This window comes from Cyphomyrmex costatus, unplaced genomic scaffold, assembly GCF_001594065.2.
Source record: "Cyphomyrmex costatus isolate MS0001 unplaced genomic scaffold, Ccosl1.0 scaffold398, whole genome shotgun sequence".
Classification (NCBI taxonomy): domain Eukaryota; kingdom Metazoa; phylum Arthropoda; class Insecta; order Hymenoptera; family Formicidae; genus Cyphomyrmex; species Cyphomyrmex costatus.
Genome location: NW_017278185.1, coordinates 976,053 through 996,115, shown reverse-complemented (window position 1 = coordinate 996,115; position 20,063 = coordinate 976,053). Strand labels below are relative to the sequence as shown.

Sequence of the window (20,063 nt, the reverse complement as noted above, 5' to 3'; positions counted from 1 at the left end):
TTATTGTAAAATTATTTTATATACAAAATTTTTAAGATACGTATCACAAAATGTAGGAAGATTTAAATTCAAATCCTGGTTAAGGTAATATTTTTTGCGTTAAATTATATTTAGTTCTTTAAGATGTTTATTAGTTATATATATATATATATATATATATATATAAATTTACACAGAAATATCAATAAAATTAAATCCTTAAAATTTTTATTACTTATTGTTAATTGTTTTGTTAAAAGTTATTCACATAACAATTATATTGAGGTCACATCAAGCGCTATGCTTGCTACGTTTTAAAAAAATAGCTTTTTTTATAGTTTATGTGATTGGCCACATTGAACTACGTATATGCGTTATGTTCAATATATGTCGCGACGTTGCGACGCGACGCCACGAGTCGCGGAATGTTTGATTCTCGGCTATTTTTTAAAAACAGTACCATGTACGGGCATGCGCAGTAAGATCGAGAATATAGGGTAAAGTCTCCTATTATGGAATAAGTTCCTAATATTAGATAGCGGGGTTTCTGTTTAAACTAACAAGTGCATGTGTTTGATTCTATCATGAACTTTTAGTAGAAAATTCATTATTAGAATGCGTGTAGTCGTTGCAAAAAAAATTTATGAAATTAAATGTTGTCAAATTTTATTAAAATTAATCTTTAAATCTTGTTTTATTTATGCAAAAATAAATATTAGGTAATAAATTCCACATGCAGTGATAGAGTAAGATCGTATTTATAGGAAAATACGTGATATAATGATTTATTTAACTGTAAAGATTATATTTGGTGATCGTAAAACTGCAAGGCATGAAAAAATTGTAATATGAGAGATACTCAGGACATTTCTAGCTACTACGAGAGCATCTAAACAATTCAATGTCTCAAAGCATACTATCGAACAAAATGTTAAAAATGACGATTGTTAAGATTACTCACACACACATACTCACATACACACACATCGAAAAATTATATAATTATTATGTATAACATTTAAATTCTTTGTTCCTACTTGTATGTAATATGATAAAACCGTGTATAAAAAGTTTATCTTCATTTTTTCTTTAGTTTCCCGTTATGAGATATCACCTCGCATAAGAAAACTCTTATATCTTATATTAAGAATCCTTTTTTTGAATGAGCAAAATCGGCACTTCAGATAAAAAATTTCACATACAATAAATAGCTACTATCGATCGCTAACTTTTTTAGTAGTAAATCTTGAATATATTTACTATAAAATTGACATAAAAATAGGAATTAATGTTGCAAATTAAATAAATTACAAGTTTTAAAAAAAAAGGTACCTCATATTAGGCGATTTTACCTTAAATGTTTTATACCTTCCCCGCTAGTTACAAATAAGAGTAAAACAAGAAGTGATAAAAACAATTTAAAATGCAATGATGGAATCTATAAATTTTTCAGTTTCTAATTCAGATAGAAGATTTGACTCCCGGCCAAGGTAATATTTTTTGCAATGAAAAATTAATTACGTATTTTAATTACGTATTTTTTTGTTACATATAGTAAATAATATATTTAATTTTATTAATAGAAAATATTTTTTTGTAGAAATAAGAGGAGATCAAAAAAATCAATATAATCTATTTTTAAAAAAGGAATGTTAAATCGATACTCGAATCCATCGAAGTTTTTCCATCGAAGTTTTTTTCTCTTCGTAATTGGTTCTCTTTGTAAGCGGCTGTCATCTCATATTTTGACAGTTGTCTAGATTGAGGGTTAATAGTATTATAATAACAGTATAACATTATATGCATTTATGTATATAAACATTTAAACAGGTACAGTAAAAAGTAAAAAATACAGATACAAACAGCGTACGCAAAACGCGCGTCTATAATGCTAAAAATAAAAATTAATATATAAACAATGTTTTATTAAATTAATTAATTATGAAATGTTTTAAATATTTTTTAGTCATAATTAGTTATACAATTATCCTATTTATATAACTTACTTTTTTCGAAAACTTTCTTACTAATATTTTGATTTGTGAACACCTGTAATATCATAAATGCAATATTAATTAAAATGCTTTCATTAAAATGCATACATTAAAATATTTTGACTGGCAATAATTTTTATTATAATATTGGAGTATACTCTTAACAACTTTAATGTTTAAAATAATATTTATGTGTGTGGTAAAAATTATTAATATAATTTATGTTTATGATAATACAATGTAAATTCTTAAAGATATAAGTATATTAAAAAATGAAAATAATAAGTATTAATAAAAATTTAATTTTATTTATAATTAATCAAAGATAAGTAATCATTGTACATATATGTTAATTTTAATATATGTATTATACACACACATATATACATATATGTATATAACGTGTGTATATAATATAATAACGTTTACGCGGATGAAATTCACCGATAAAAACAATGAATAATTTAAAGTGTCTTTTTAGCGTAATATAAAGAGTTTTTTATTGCTTCAACAATAGTGCTTCTTAATTTTATTAAGAAAAATGTTTTCTTCTTAAATTTCCTTATTTATCAAAAAGAGTTATTTATTTGTGTATATAATAAAAAACATTTATTATAAAATTATTTTACTCTTTTGCATTTTCAAAGTACTTAATTTTATGATTGATGTACATTATAAATATTTGCCAACAGAGCAAAGAAATAAAAATGACTCTCTTACAGGTTAAAGCATTATGATGCAACGGCAAATTATGATTACTTTGTGTATTTTGACAAACCTAGCTGCATTGTTTTGTGTCTCTGCATATACTCATAAAATTACTCGTGTTCTAACACTACCTGCTTATGTTATTGCTTGGGAAACTGATGTTATCAGCTCAACAAAATGCGGAAAGGAATTACAAAATTTCCGAAATGCTGTTGATCAACGAATACCATGGAGCTTGAAAAGTATGTAAATTTCGGATAATAATCATGGGTAACACACGTGTCTGAAAAGATAGGAAAATTTATAGTTAAGAGACAATCTTATATAGAGTTTGGTTTACATTTAATTGTATATATAACTGCAAACATTTAATTAATTTAAGTAAAATCTAATTTGTGAACTAATGTAATATTAGTACAACCAGTCTAAAATTACACATAAAAAAAAGTATATGTGGAAAGTTAATTAGTAGTGTTATAATTGTAATAATATTGTAAATATTATAATATTTTACTATCTTTTTGTTAATCTTTTAAGAATTTGTTTGTAAAATGTAATACAAATATTGTTTCTCAAGATTACATAACACCTGTTGATGATAGTAATACATTATACACAGTATTCGAAAAATTATAATTTTTCGGATATTGGGTATCTATGACTCATTTTTCTAGAATATGATTTCATAAAACAAGATCATATAATTGATATACTAAAACAATATCGATAGGTATCTAAAAATTTTGATAATGATGTAAAATGAACAAAAAGCTTTTTGATACTCTTTTTTATAATATACTCGTATAATTAATAAATATTAAAGAATTAACAGTAGTAAAATTAGTACATATTAATTTTGTGTAAATAGTAACAATCTAATTTTTATTTTTTAGTGTTAGATTCCAGTGGTGAATTTGAATCAGGTTTTCTTTACGGAAATACTTATTGGCTCGGTAGTCGCAGTCAGTGTCTCGATACGATGAATACGGCTCCTTTACAGATCGCAGAGCAGAAAATATCAAATATTACGGTATATCGTGAGCCGAATAAGGAATTTCCGCCTTTTGAAGTAAATTATTTTGTTGCTCATTTGAGACATAATAGTACTCTTAAATATTACGTAAATGTATTTAACGAGGTAAGTTTAGAGATCTTCATGTAATAAAGAAAATGTTTTAACTAGGGTTGGCAACGTTACCTCATAAAAATAACTCGTTACCGTTACCGTTTTTTTTCCTAAAAAATAACTCGTTCCTGTTACTCGTTACTGATTTGAAAAATAACTTACCGTTATAGTAACTAAAAAACGATTCGTTACTTTCTTGTTACTTTTTTTTTGACACTATTAGATTATTATGTGCAGATTTTTTTGATAAATGTAAAAAACATAAAAATTCTACGTTTTATTAGAGGAAAAAGCTAAGAAAATGTGTATATAGTTTTTCACCTTTCAATGTCTCTTGGCTTCAATTCATATGGCACCCATTTTCCTTCCTTGTAAACCTTTCCTAAGACTTTTAAACGATCGAAAATAACAGATTGAGCACAATTTAATGCTTCTGCAAATTGTTTTTGCGTTTGAAATGGGTCTCCATCCACCAATGCCTGCAATTCTTTGTCTTCAAATGCTCTTAGACAGAATGCTCTTTGCCCTCCACATCAAAATTACCACTTTAAAAGCGTCGAAACCATTCTCTGTATGTTTTATCGAAAGGAGCACCTATTATCATAAACTTCTACAAGTATTCAATGAACTTCAGCTGCAGTTTTCTTTTGAAGCAAAAGATTCGCGCAAATGATGTTTATTTGGCGCAAATTTCGACATTTTCAACCTGATATAAATGTTTATTTTCTGAAAAATATATGCTTTCCACGATTTGTTTACTAACTATATCGATATTACCTTTTTTGTATTTATTCTCTTATATAATATTTGTAAACCTCTAACTATTCATCTTGTGTTAAATTAATCCAAAAATTTAAATGGACCATTTGAAACATGCGGTTTATGTTAAATTCGACACATTTTTTCTAACTGTGTACAGGTGCGTTCCGTTTCACGCAGTGAGTATATGATACATCATTTTATCCTTGTTGTTCACCGAATATTAAAGAAAGATAAAATGATACATAATGCATGATAATGAGTGAACGCAGCCTGTAAGTGTAAACTGTGAATACAATGTGAAAAAAGGCATTGTGATTACGTGATTTAGAAAGCCAACCAGATCTATTCCTTTAACATCGCATTTCTGTATTCTATAGTTCTAGTTACGATTAAAAATTTTACGTAGCTAGAAATAAAGTAATAATAAAAGTAACTAGTGAAATCGTTACCCCAAAAATGTAGCTGCGTTACTATGAACGTTACTCCGAAGAAATTGTAACGTCGTTACCTATTCATTACTAAAAAAAAGTAACTTGTAACTGTAACGACCAGGGTTGGGTAAGTTACTTTTTCTTTTCAACTAAGTTAAGTTTAAAGTTAACAAACTTGAAAATTTAACTTAGTTAAGATACAAGTTAATGTATAATGAAATTAATTGAATTAAAAGTTAAGTTAATAAAAAAATGTAATTGAAAAGTTAAAAGTTAAAAATTTATTTTTTTCATATTTTCAGGGTTTTAGGTCACTTAATAATAATTATATATTTTATAATGTTTTGTTTCTATATATATATATATATATAAAGTCAATGTCAACACTCATTGCGTTTTTGCACAAAACTTCAAACTCTTATTATTAGAACTGAATAAATGCAGCAAACTACAAGTGACTGCGAGCTACTGCAAGCTACAAATCCTGCAAGTTAGAACCAGTGATGTAAACTCGTGTCTCTACTTGCAGGACGTTAACTGCGCTATCCATTAACGCGGAACAGAGTGGCGTATCACATAACCAATGATGCGAATATCTACTTATAGCACACGATCAGTGCCGTCGAAGGCACTGATCGGCTGATCGCATGCTGCAAGCCGGCCGGAATTCGTATCTTTGGTTACGTGTGGCTCGTATTGTGTCTGAGACACTTAACTTTAAAAAATTAATAAAAAGTTATTAGTTACCGATAAAATGTAACTAAATAAAGTTAAAAAATTACGAGTCTCAAATGTAAGTTAAGTTAAAATTAATAAACTTTTTAACATTTTAACTTAACTTTTAACTTTTTAATTTAGCACTACCCAACCCCCTGGTAACGACGTTACAAATAACGCGTTACTTGCCAACCCTGGTTTTAACAAAGTACGTTGAATATTTAAATATAAATGGAAAATTTATTTTAGGACGTAATTTCGCTCGGACTTTGTTTACCAGCATCGTGCACTATAAATGAACTAGTTTTTATTTTGGAAAGAGCGCTCCAGGATAAAATTATTTTAATTGATGATCTATATTCTGTGGATTTTCAATTAATCCAGGTTAAAGATTTAAAAGATGACAATGAATGGCTATCCAGTAATGCGTTACTTTTAGTCGGGTACGTCTCGAGAAAATATAGCAATTATTTCACAATAGTAACATCGTAATAGAGAGACGTAATATTTCAAATAATTTTTATTAAAGTAAATAAGAATTAATAGAGGAAAATCGCCAATGTTGATACAGTCTAGAGAGACACATTCTTATTTCTCAAAAACTAAATATTGCATTTTCTTAATATTCGTAAAAACATGATCTATTAAGAAAGAAATGATAAAATCTATAATTTACATATTTGTGATTTATATCTATACAAAATCAGCTAGAATCAAATTCTACAAATACGAAAATAAAATTATCTCACAATATTTACGATACGAATTTCTTTTGAGTATCGGGTTGCTTTTTTTGCCTTAATAAAATAAATTATAATTCATGAAATTTTGGAATTTTAATAGATTTGGATACAGAGATAACCCGTGAAAAACAGTTTATATAAATAAATTAATATGGCGATATTTGGCAACCTTTCTCTAATTTTTAAAAAGTTTAAAGAATTAATAAGTTAAATATGAGTAAATATGAGAAAATATCTATATATATTAATAAATAAATAATTAAGAATTAGTACAGAATTTTATTTGCAGCATAACCTTGGCGTTTTCTTTTTTTATGATAATAATTGGAACATTATATGATATATTTATTCATCAAAAGTACATGAAGGAAAATGCAACAAGTAATGGCAGTAAGCATTATGCTCAAAACCTCTAAAAATACTTTTTATATTTCCACGGACCACTTTAAATTTTAATACGCTTTATTTTTTTATTTTCAATAACATAAATGCACGTGATTTCTTTATACAAATTATTTAATAAATTTTAAATCAACAATTTTAATAGTAATAATTAATAATATAAAGTTTTTGTTTAGCTGTAATTTTGTACACGTATAATTTATTTTTATAAATAGTTTTATTTAATATTATTTTTATACTTAATCAAAAAGCATCTTGAGATTTCATAAATATACTACTAAAAATTCAGTATTGTTCGCAGATGTGAAACACGTATGTAAGGATATAAATAAGGAAGTAAACTTGTCTTCACATCGAGAAAATATAATTGGAGGAATCTTAATATGTTTCTCTGTTTATACAAATACGAAAGAAATATTTCGCACAAAATTAGATACTGGTGCAATATCCGCCCTCCATGGCGTAAGATTTCTAGGCATGTGTTGCATAATCATGTCCCATACAGTTGTTTATGCAATGGATTTTCTTGGTGAATAATTTAAAACACATTTGAATGGATCTTGTTTCATACGATTTTATTTTTTATTTATAATAAAAATTACTTTGTGTATACAGACAATAAAATATGGGTGTGGAGGAAATTTTACCATCTTAACAATTATATAGTTGGTATTAGAGTTGTATCAATCGACTTTTATTTTCTTTTAAGCGGATGTTTAGTGACTTATATATATTTGATGAGTAAAATGAACAAAGGACAGGTTGAGTCGACTAATTGTAGAGAAAAGTTAAATGAATTATTTATTCATATAATAAAAAGATTTATTCGGTACGTTATATTAATATGAGCAACAAGAAAAGATAATGTAAATGTAATGAAAGTTTTGATATAATTACTATTTTATAACATTTTTAAGATTGACACCAGCTTACATGATGGTGTTAGGTGTGTTTCAATTAAGCTCGGTTTGGTTTGATAAAACGTCACAATTTTATGTGAGTGAAAGATCGCATGAAACTTGCGCCAAGTATTGGTGGAGAAATCTTTTATACATAAATAATTTTTTTGGCCTGGATACAATGGTACGCTTAAATAAAATAAAAGATTTATTGGAGGTTATTTTGAAATATTATACTTATTCTCTAAAATTTACAGTGCATGAGTTGGAGCTGGTATATAGCTAATGACATGCAATTATATGTAATTGCTATGACATTGTTAATTTTGTCGACTACGTAAGTTAATAAGTTACTGACAAAAGTTTAATAAATTATCATTGAATAAATTTTCAAATACATACATATTATGAATTTCAGATATTTCTACACTGCTGTTACGATATTGGGTGCACTTTTAATTGGCTCAATCATTCTTAGCGGTTATACTTCTTACGTTTATGAAATTGTCCCATTTCAGACGTAAGTTATTGACATAATCTGTTTACAAGAATTAATTAAGAAAGCGGTTTTTTTTTATTGTTGTAGATTCAATGAACGTTCAAAAGAGTTTAGAGACGTCTTTTACTTCTTACCATGGTTTAGAATAAGTCCATATGTTATTGGAATAATTACGGGTTACATTTTAACGAAAAAAAGGAATAATTTGATATTAAAAAAGGTAAAATGTTGTTTTTACTTTTATAGTTTAAAATATAAATTCAATAAGATTTATAAGGATTAGTTAATAATTATTTGAAACGCGTTTAGAAAAATTAATTAAAATAATAATAAAAATGTTTTAATTCAAAAAAACGTTTACAGAAAAAACCGTTTACAACTTTCAATCCTGCATACATTACTTTTTTATGTCTTTGATTTAGTAAACAAATTTTGAATAATTATCATTTTTCTTAATAACATTGCGGAATAAGGTGTTTGTTTTCTACTGTTTTAAATAAATTTTAATAATGTATTTAAATATTTGAAATATTTATTAATTTCTTTTAGTAAAAAATAGTGATTGAAATATTTATAACTTATATAAACTATCATTTACTGATTTTCTTTATAAATTAATCAAAAATATATAAAAGCAAATAAATAGATACGTTTTATAATAATTTAATATATTTCAGAAAATTATAATTTTGTGTTGGTGTCTTGCTACCAGTTGCTACGTGTTTGTATTTAATCTTTATGAGAGACACATGTCCGTTTTGGCTACTGCAGTTTATGTTGCGCTGTATAAGTTATTTTGGGCAATACCTGTAGCATTAATTATAATAATGTCTTTTATTAAACACGGAGGTTTGTTTATTTTTTAATATATGATTATATTATATTATATTAAATTGATATATTTTTATAGTAAAACGTAACGTATCAATTTTCAATTAGTGTTCTAACTTAAAAAGAGATGTTTTAATGATAATATACGCTTGCTTTTGTTACAGATATTATCACTCGGTTCTTATCATTTAAAGTCTGGGTTCCATTTAGCAGACTCACATATTGCGCTTATCTTGTACATCCCGTCATAATACGATCGATTTACTTAAGCCGTGAAACAACAGTTCACTTTGAATTTTTATTTATAGTAAACATACAAACACATTTTAAATTCTAACTTAAGAAATAGATAAATATATTTATTCTTCTTTAATTTTTGTTTTCAGATGGTTATGGGTATAGGATATATTGTGACTAGTTATGTTTGCTCTTATATATTGTCTGTGATGGTGGAATTACCTTATATCTTATTGATGCGAATGTTCATTCCATATCGTATTATAAATAAGTATAAAATGTTTGATATAAAAATATCGTAATTTTGCATTTAAATATATTATATACATATAAATATATATATATATATTCATATATACATGTGTAATATTATATTTAAAAAATGTTGTAGCATTAATTAAAATTTATGCAATTATAAATTATAATACTTACACTTTATTATTAATATTGGTATATTATACTTATAAGGAAGATTCTTTGATTGCCTACGATTATCTACAGCTACGTTTGCACACAGCACATATTGCATACACGACATTATTGTACAGTTCTCACCTATTATTTTAATGGGTTAGAAATATTCCAAGTGGGCACTGGTCTAGGTTGCAACTTCTAAACGCGGTTGAGCCACAAATAGGTATAAGATATGTTATTTTAATTCTGTTCGGGGCGGGATTGGTAGAACCAATGAGCTCTAGTCTACAGACTCCACTGTCTACATGGGTTATGTGATTTATCTTTTTATGCAATAAAATGTCCTGTGTGCAATACGCTGTGTGTAATATTGCTGTGTACAAACGAAGCTGTACGCAATCATTTTATAGGCAATCGTAAGGATCCTCTCGCATATGTAAGCATCATTTGTCCTGTTTAATATTTGATAAATAAGGATGAAATCATTATAGAACATATAAACGTGAAAAACGAACGCATCCAAGACACTAAAGGTATATACATTTAGTACTACTGTACTCACTGAGCACTCCGTGAGATCTTGCATCTGATCTATTAAAATATTTTAACCTTAAATAGAAAATACATACATATAACAGTTTAATTTTATTAATTGTTAATTTTTTTAGCATTATATCTTTAAAATCCTACGTGGTATTATCCTTATTTATTTAATTTTAATGACATGTACCATTTGGGTAAATATCTAGAAAAGGGGAGTCACCTTCGATAACCTTGACATATGTTGTCAAGGTCATGACCCTGAGTAACCTCCTGCAGGTTTTAGGTGGCGGTCGTTGTCCGTTAAAATTGTTATGATCAAAAAATGTTTGAAAAATTACGTTTTATTTCTATTATACAGTGCGACTTCCAAGCGAAGCGATTCTCATCCCACTTGCCCTCCTGCTTTGTGCTCCTTGGTTTATTTTATTTATATTTAATTATGTTGGCGTTTTATTGTACCAGTTAAAGATCGAAAGTCAGAAACGCTTATATCAATTATTCGACAGTACATCGAACCGAGCTCAATTATTTACAGTGATTGCTGGCGAGCATATGATAATCTAAAATGTGAAAACTATACTCATAGTACAGTCAATCACGCAGAAAATTTTGTACATCTACATACAGGAGTTCACACTCAAAATATTGAAAGACATTGGAGAGATACGAAAAGCATGTTACCTCGATATGGGACTTCTAAAGTTCATTATAAACATTACTTGAATGAATTTATGTTTAAACGATATTATTTTTTACAAGAACGTATATATTGATCAATTTTTTAATATAATGACCCGTTTTTACTCACCATATCGCGATCAATGAATAATTTATTCAATAATAATAAAATATTGTATTATTAATGTAGAATTTAATTCTGTTAAGAATTGTGGAAAAAATAAAATATAGAAGATATCCATTGTTTAAAAAAATGTTAATGGCATCAATTGAAATATTTTGTTGGAATGTTGGATGACACAAACAGAATATCGACAACATCATATATTACACCTCTTTTGCAACACGCAGGATAGTGTGAATAAAAATTGAGGAATCTGCCAGTAAAGGTGGCTTTGTGATAACTAAATCAAAAATCAAATCGCATTTCTTAACAATAATTAGAGTATCTAAAAAACTTATTTTTCCTGTATTACCAACTTCTATAGTGAAATGTAATCTAGTATGTAACAGATTAAAAATATTTTATAAAATGTCATTAATGCTTTCATTAATACATCAGCGCGCAGCGCAGTAGTGCTGTAGTGTAGTAGTACAGTAGTGCTGAGTAGTGCAGGGCTGGGCACATTTCAATTACTTGTATTTGAAATACAGTATTTGAAATACAAATACTATTTTAAATACTGTATTTCAAATACAAAATATTATTTTAAAATACAAAATACATTGAATAACATTCTTGAAATACAAAATACATTGAATAACATTCTTGAAATACAAAATACATTGAATAACATTCTTGAAATACAAAATACATTGAATAACATTCTTGAAATACAAAATACATTGAATAACATTCTTGAAATACAAAATACATTGAATAACATTCTTGAAATACAAAATACATTGAATAACATTCTTGAAATACAAAATACATTGAATAACATTCTTGAAATACAAAATACATTGAATAACATTCTTGAAATACAAAATACATTGAATAACATTCTTGAAATACAAAATACATTGAATAACATTCTTGAAATACAAAATACATTGAATAACATTCTTGAAATACAAAATACATTGAATAACATTCTTGAAATACAAAATACATTGAATAACATTCTTGAAATACAAAATACATTGAATAACATTCTTGAAATACAAAATACATTGAATAACATTCTTGAAATACAAAATACATTGAATAACATTCTTGAAATACAAAATACATTGAATAACATTCTTGAAATACAAAATACATTGAATAACATTCTTGAAATACAAAATACATTGAATAACATTCTTGAAATACAAAATACATTGAATAACATTCTTGAAATACAAAATACATTGAATAACATTCTTGAAATACAAAATACAAAATATATTTTGTATTTTGTATTTCAAATTGAAAAATTGAAAGCATTTTGTATTTTGTATTTCAAATACTAAGGTTGCCAGTATTTTGTATTTTATATTTCAAATACTTTAATGATGTATTTTGCCCAGCCCTGGACTAGTGCTGTAGTACAGTAGTATCTCAAAATATTCCTAGTGCTCAGTAGTACTTTTCTATAAGGACAGTGGCCCGGAAACGTAATTATATTACCTAAAGATTGAAAATATAGGAAGAGCACCGTGTTCGAACATTCACTGTTAACTCATCGTGACACAGTGGCCAAAGTGGTTCAAAATGACAGGAGCATTATGTAAATCGTTTCAAGTATTTCGTTAAAACAAAAATTTTTTAAATTATGAATATAAAAACAATTAATTTTTTCCTAAAAAAATTTATTTTTCATACAATAATTAATAATAGACTCCTTACACACTTATACTCAACAAGATCTAAGGAACACTTTTTGAACATGCTAAGAATTGAGCAACATATAGAACATTGTAACTCGGTTAGAAATCTCATCGCAGACAAAATATTAAAAATCATTTTAAAGGTTGAAATCTCCATTTTCGAAATTTACAATTAAAATTTGTATGTGACTGATACTTTGCAGATATCCGTCGAATGTAAAAATTTTCGCAGATTTTACAAAGTTCTATGACGTGAGGTAAAAATTGCACAAAAATGTTTGTAACAGTCGAAAGAGTGAATCTTTACCTTTAATTTGCTTTTTCGACAGCTGCATGCAAACCGCATATTCGTGCAATTTTTACCTCACGCCATAGAACTTTATAAAGTATGTGAAAGTTTTTTAGATCTGACGGATATCTATTTATGTCTGTATAACTCCATAAAGTATCAGTTATTTTGAAATTTTAATTATTTTAATTATGATTTCAAAAGTAGACATTTCAACCTTTAAAATGATTTTTAATTTTTTGTCTGCGATTGTTTTTAACCGATTTATACGGTGCTCTGAATATTGCTGAAGTTTTAGCTTGTTCGAAAGCGTTCCCTACATTTTGTTCAGTAGTGTGTGTGTGTGTATTTCAATAAAGACGAAGAAAATTTAATTTATCTAAGATGGAGTCAGCGTGATAAGAAGTGTACAAATCTGTAGAAAGATTTATTTAATAGAACGTAGGATATGTAGTTACATGGATGTTTGGACATTTCGGCTACTCATTTTAGTCATTCTTTGCAAAACATAGACACGGAATCACCAAGTATCTGTCAGGAAACCTCTTTGGCCGATAATTATGCTTCTTGACGGATACTTGGAGATTCCGTGTCAATGTTTTGCTGAGAAAGGCTAAAATGAATAGTCGAAACGTCCAAACGTCAATGTAAATACATATCTTATGTTTTATTAAGTAATTTTTTACAAATTTTCTCATTTCTTACCGCGTTAACTCTTTTTTATTTAAATTAAACCTTCTTTGTTTATACTTTTCGTAGTTAATAATATGTTTACCATATTTTAATGTTAAAATTAAATTTTTCACTTTAACACGTCGATGTTCTATTTTCTTAAAGACTTTATAGAGTATATAAATTTATGAATTCAGTTAAACCGATATCATCAATTTGGTAACACATGAATAATAATTTGGGACATCCATCGTGTGACTTTTTTGAAATGTGAACATGAAGAGTTAAGAAATAATCTTTAAACAAATGTAAAACTTAAATACATTACGTACGTAAATTTCAAAGTATTGGTGGTAATTGCAATTTAATCTAAAAATACCGTTATTTTTGTAATAACTGAATAAAAAGTGCATGTTTCAATTTAAAATACTATCAATAAGTATTCCATAGAATTTTCTCTTATTCAATAAATGATAATTTTTATTATCCGTGTCGTGGAAATACAGTCCTGGAGAAGGTACTTCGAGAAACTATGATACTCCATCAGGATCTAATGCAGCAGGATTAATTATGTCGACGAGTCCATTGGCAAGGGGGCCATCATCAAAACGAAGGAAATTCTGGTAAATTGTTTTTTCATTATGATATGTAAATAAATCTGATAACAGCTTGTAGTAAATTCTACACTTCTTTTACTGACGCAAAATGGTTTCGATTGAATATAAGAACATATAATATATTTCAATTTTTGATATAATTCATAGGATGATCTATTGGGAGTACAAAGTTGAGTTCTTTAAATTGTGAGGATCTATTTTTGAACATGGCTTGACCTTTTCATTTTAATGATATGTTAGGATTAATAATATAATAATATTGTGGAATATAGGTATGTGAAATGTATTGCGCGGCAATTCTGAAGTTTGCCGTATAATATTTTTGTGTGATTACAATCGCTCATGACGCGCGACGCGCAACGCTATTATAGACGTCAAAAGCGGTTATTATCATTCACGCGACTCGAGCCGCGTGTTACTATTGATCTTCTTGGCACGATCGCGATGCATGAGTTGGAAAATTCTGAAAAAGCTTGTTCTAACTTATTATACGATTACAATTAATGAAACGTCAAACAGCAGCGAGCATTTGACTACAACAATTATGTGATATCTCTTAATTATATAATAACAAAATTTTCTTTATGAAGCATAAAGTACGACTCGTCTTTAAATATTTACTTAAATATTTTGGGTTATTCTGCGTAAATTTACGTTAATCGACAAGGATCTTAGTTGTCCTTAGTATTTCCGTTGGGCGCCAGGCACAAGAGAGCGTGCCACTCTTCGCACAATTAAGATAGTAGTTTGCTTGGACAAAGAAATCGGTAGTCTAAAACAGATTACCGCGACGGACGACAGATAGTTCAGCGGAATTGGCAGAGGGGATTGGTTCGCGGTGTGCGGGAAGAATGTCGGAGAACGAGATAGAGAGAGGCTGAAATAATATAACTCAATATTTAACAATAATAATAATGGCAAGAAACCAATATGTTTCACGAGATCGTTACATGGATGAAGGCAAAATCATAACGTCAAACTTCCTCGCCAACTACAGGCGATCGCCGATAATGGTGAAAGATTCGATAGCCCCTCGCATGAGAGAGAGTTCCCGATTTTAATACAATAACAAGCTTGCTAGTCAGTAGCCGGCAACAGTAATTCGTTTCGGTGACGAATCCGACGAATACGCTAATGAATCTCAAATCTTATTAATACAGTACAATAAAAGCACGATATTTAATAACTAGCAGCAATAATGTGACAAATTCAACGAAAGCTTGAATAAATCTCTTAATACAGTGAAGCTATGATATTTTGTAATCGGCCGTAGTAATTCGGCAACGCGGAATGATTCTAATCACGATTATAGCAGATTCTCGACAAACGGATGACACACATCAATGACTTGGCGGTGACAAGGGCGTGCAACGACAATGGCCCAAAATTCTCAAATATTCACGTCTGAGTGGATGGCATACGTGCTCGCCAATAAATATATGTATTCTAAGCGCTATAGTTGGCCGGTACGACATCGGCCGATCGCAATTAGCGTAAATCTTAACGCACGGTCCACTCGAGGCGCACATGAAAAATACGGCGATCGATGGCTTTACAATATATATATCACTATCAGATAGTGACGCTTGCCTCACCACGATGATCTCCTCGATCGCTGTTCCTCAGTACGTCAATAGCGACAGCAACAGTGGGCTCGACGACCCTTTGATAACGTCCGAAAATCCTGGATCCTCCTTACAAGAACTTGGTCACCGTACAAGTGGTATTCGGAAGTTTCCATGGATCCACGTAGGCCCAGGATTTATCCACGTTAAGCCTTTCTCCTATCGGGGTCGCTTCCGGCTCTAATTGACCCATCGCAACCACGCGACCTCGCGACAAATCACGTACTTAGGATCCTGGTGTGTCGCACATCCTTGCGTCATGTGGCGAGCTTTTCCAAATATTATAAATGAAAAATGCTCTCTTGACAAACAGTGGCCTCTCCTTCATTACCACTGGGCTTGGAGCATCCGTGGATGTTTCGTCCAGGCAGATTTATCATCTGGTATTACGTCTCTGTCCGAGACGTCTACAATTAAGATGCGATAACCAGAGTTCCACATGACAATACATTAAATAGAATATAGAATTGTACGACCTGCCGGACTCCCTGATGACGCCGTAGCCCAGATCTCCTCGAGTAGCAGTTCTCTTTTTCGATACGAAGTCTTCGTTCTTGCGCTGAAGTGAGGCGGCAAAATACACAAAGATGACGTTGCCACCGGTCACGTCAAAGTACAAACTCAAGATCGTCGTAAAAACACATGAAAAGTAAGTAACTTATTGAGTATAGAAAATATAATCTGCGCACGCTCGCTTGTGCGCTCGCCCTTCGACCTGGAAGGATCTAGGATCGCCGCGTAACCCACAGCCAAAAGTGACTGACAAAAATGTGACATCACAGCGCAAATCGATCTTAATAGTATCTCGTCATGAAATAGAAGACATCATTTATAATCTTATATTGTATTAAGTACTTGCAAAACTATATAACAGAAATTCGAATTAACCTATTGCAATAATTTCTATATATACTAAAAATTACATTTAACTTTATGGAGAAGAGTTGTCATTTGCTCATCAGCCAAGGCATAAATTACTATGATCTTCTTCACTCCAGCTACAACGTCAACGTATAAAATAGTACATTCGTATGAAGTGCATTGACTGGAACAGTTATCGAACTGCTAGAGTGCTCTAAGTTTAACGATAGGTAATCAAAATTCAAAACTGATGTTACGCTTATGTAGTATATGGTTTAGTAAAATAAGTTAATAAACCTATGTGTTTCTAAAATAAGGTACTAAATCCATCTGAAAAGTATGAAACAAATTCTTACAATACAATACATTATAGAGGAAAATGTCCTAAATTGGACCGTGTTCCAAATCGGACCTTTTTAATTTAAATAAATACGGTCAAGCAGATTTGCGTGTTATTTATAATAAAGTAGTGTTATTTATGTAAAGTCCTTATGAAACACCGAACATGTGACAGCAGTTCGACAGTACTCGGTCATAACGTTCATAGAATAAACGTAAATATGTATTATATTTCCGGCAAAAATTTTTTTAAAAAAGAAGATGCTTGTAAATCATGATTTAAATGATGTTAAAAATTTGAACGGTAATTGATTTAAGATAATTAAAGAGTGTAGAATTCAAAAATATCAAGAAATTTGTGATTACTTTTGTTGTTTATTGTAAAATTTGTTCCAATAGTTCAAAAGAACCCGTGTCCAAATCCTACACAAAAAATACTAAAAAGACTAGTAATGTTTATTTCCACCAATGTGAATTAAATTTAATCTCGGTTCAACTTAGTCTTCATTTTTTTCTAGTTCTAAATATTAGATAAAGTTAAGGTTAAGTTGAACCAAGAATAAAATTAATCTACATTGGTAGAAATAGGCATAAGCCAGTTAATTCATCGAAGAAAGAAGGTTCGTCACAACCTGGTTGTAGTACTGATGATCGATTGACCAAATCTGGTCTAAGTAACACTAAATCAGTATCACTAAAATGCCACGTGTCATCAGACTCAGATAGACGGAATTTTTTATTAATTTTAATTCTAATAATATAAACTGTATTTTTATCTTCGAGTCTTAAATTACTTGCTTTACTCAGTACTAATAAAAATTTATTAAAATATTTTAAAATTCTATCTAAAGGTTCATTAAAATAGGAGAGGTCTAATTTGGAACTCATGGTTCCAAATCGGACTGGAAAATGTATTTTTATATTTTCCATTATAGTTCGACACAGGTAAAAGATAACTAAAATGGTCAAGATAACTAAAATGAATTAAATTAAGTGATATTTCGAACGGCACCATTGATTTTATCATCAGATTTTATTTACATCTTATAGAAAACAAAAACTTGCCAAATAAGTCCGATTTAGACCACTCTCCCCTAATATAACAGTTATAATATGATGTAACACGAATCATTAAAGTCGTAAAATCTTAAATTTGTCATATAACAACCAGAAATTCTATTTAGTTAAACCAAAATGCATTTAGCTATATACGTTCACATCAAATTATAATCAATCCATCTTTGTCATGCATTAGAGAGAATAAAATATCTAGTATGGACCATGTACCTGTATTAAAATCATCAGGAAGGACAAAACTGCACAGTATAACTGAAAAAAGGATTCTTTCATTACAGTTAATGAAAATATTTGTATTAAAGTAAAAACAGTTAACAAAGTTATAAGAAGACTTTGAATATTTAAAATAAAAATGAAGTTTATGTATATATCGTTAAATTAGAAATGATATAAAAATTATGATTTTATTTAAAAATGTACATAATTAAGATATATGTGATTTTTCTATTATTGTGTACCTACTTTTTATTACTTGCTAATATACTTTTATTCAATATGTAGGACGTACCTGACGAATGGAATTATATCCAAAGTGGAAGTCTCCCATCCTAAATTTTACCTCTCTTTGGTTTATTTGCAATATAAATTGGAAAACCTAATTGAAATAATTAATTTAACAAATTTTAATTATGCACTGTCATTTATGACAGTTTAGACATTCTTATAAATTCTATTAAATAGTTTTGTAAAAAATTAAGGCATTATTATAAAACATCAATTGGTTATGTACCAAATAAACAATCCTCAATCCTATACATTAATTAGCATTTTATTATTTTTAACTTCAATGTGAAAAATCAAGCTACTTTTCGGAGCTAAATTTCGGAGTAAACAGAAGGGATGTTTGTCGTTATTCGATAATACCGAATATTCGATATATTTTGCTGCTCGATATAAAAATATTAAGTAAAAAATTATGAATAAAATATTGACTATATATTTTTTATATTATTCACATATTCACTAGATATTTTAAATATCATTCTCCACTTTTATGAATACATAAAAATACCATTTTTATGAATGTACAAGGATTTTGAATGTATAAGGTAATCGATACATTGTGACATAAAGAAAGGAGTTTCATTTACCGTTTGTAATTTGTAATGGAGAATAGGGATTGAAACTATAAATAAACATCTTTCTAGTGTCTTACATCAAATAATCAAATATCAAGTTTTACATATGTATCTTTGTTCGTAAACTCTAAAAGAAGGTGGCGTTTTTTTTTAAATATATTCGTTGTGCGATATATTTGATATAATGTTCCACTTTAAAATTATGTATTTGAATGGGAATTATACTAGACCATTATTAACAATAAACCTCCCAGGTCAAGAATAAATTGAGCAAATAATGGTTGTTAAATATATCTATAAATTTATTATAATGATAACATTAATATACGGTACGTTTCGACTTCACAGAGTCCTCATCAGCCGTAAAAAACTCCTTAACAGATGAAACCAATTTCCTCTTAAGACATCCGAAATTACTACGACCACACTATATGTCCTAACTGTGTAGATGGTCACACGTTAGTGACAAAGATTCAATACATATCCAGTCAACCAGACCCCCCCTCCACTCCACCCACATGTTTACATTTCTATCCATCGTCAGAAACACGTTTAAGCAAATGAACATATATGTCATCGAGAGATTCAGTATCCTTTTTCAAATTAATAAGTACCATTTAACTTTAATTTCTTTTATATGTAATGTCTCTGATATTAATCTCTTATTATAATTAGATTCGGAGTCCATAATTTTCGCATTCTTCCAGTCAAAGACATGATTGCACT

General features: G+C 28.7%; 1 protein-coding gene across 1 annotated transcript; it reads left to right on the top strand.

Annotated features, from left to right (window-relative positions):
• The first annotated feature begins 2,706 nt into the window (after nt 1-2,706).
• Nucleotides 2,707-9,493, top strand: LOC108776943 (uncharacterized). Its single transcript, XM_018543698.1, has 9 exons — nt 2,707-2,923; nt 3,575-3,819; nt 5,967-6,160; nt 7,572-7,623; nt 7,678-7,691; nt 7,780-7,945; nt 8,019-8,098; nt 8,180-8,281; nt 9,478-9,493. The coding sequence occupies exons 1-9, from the start codon at nt 2,707-2,709 to the stop codon at nt 9,491-9,493; spliced, it is 1,086 nt and encodes a 361-aa protein (XP_018399200.1).
• Nucleotides 9,494-20,063: the final 10,570 nt, after the last annotated feature.

Excerpts from the sequence above, each read along its gene's own strand:
- LOC108776943 (XM_018543698.1), top strand. The coding sequence starts at position 2,707 with ATGATGCAACGGCAAATTATGATTACTTTGTGTATTTTGACAAACCTA. Across the intron at positions 2,924-3,574 it reads AATACCATGGAGCTTGAAAA|TGTTAGATTCCAGTGGTGAA; the intron begins GTATGTAAATTT and ends TTTATTTTTTAG. Across the intron at positions 7,946-8,018 it reads TTTTTGGCCTGGATACAATG|TGCATGAGTTGGAGCTGGTA; the intron begins GTACGCTTAAAT and ends TAAAATTTACAG.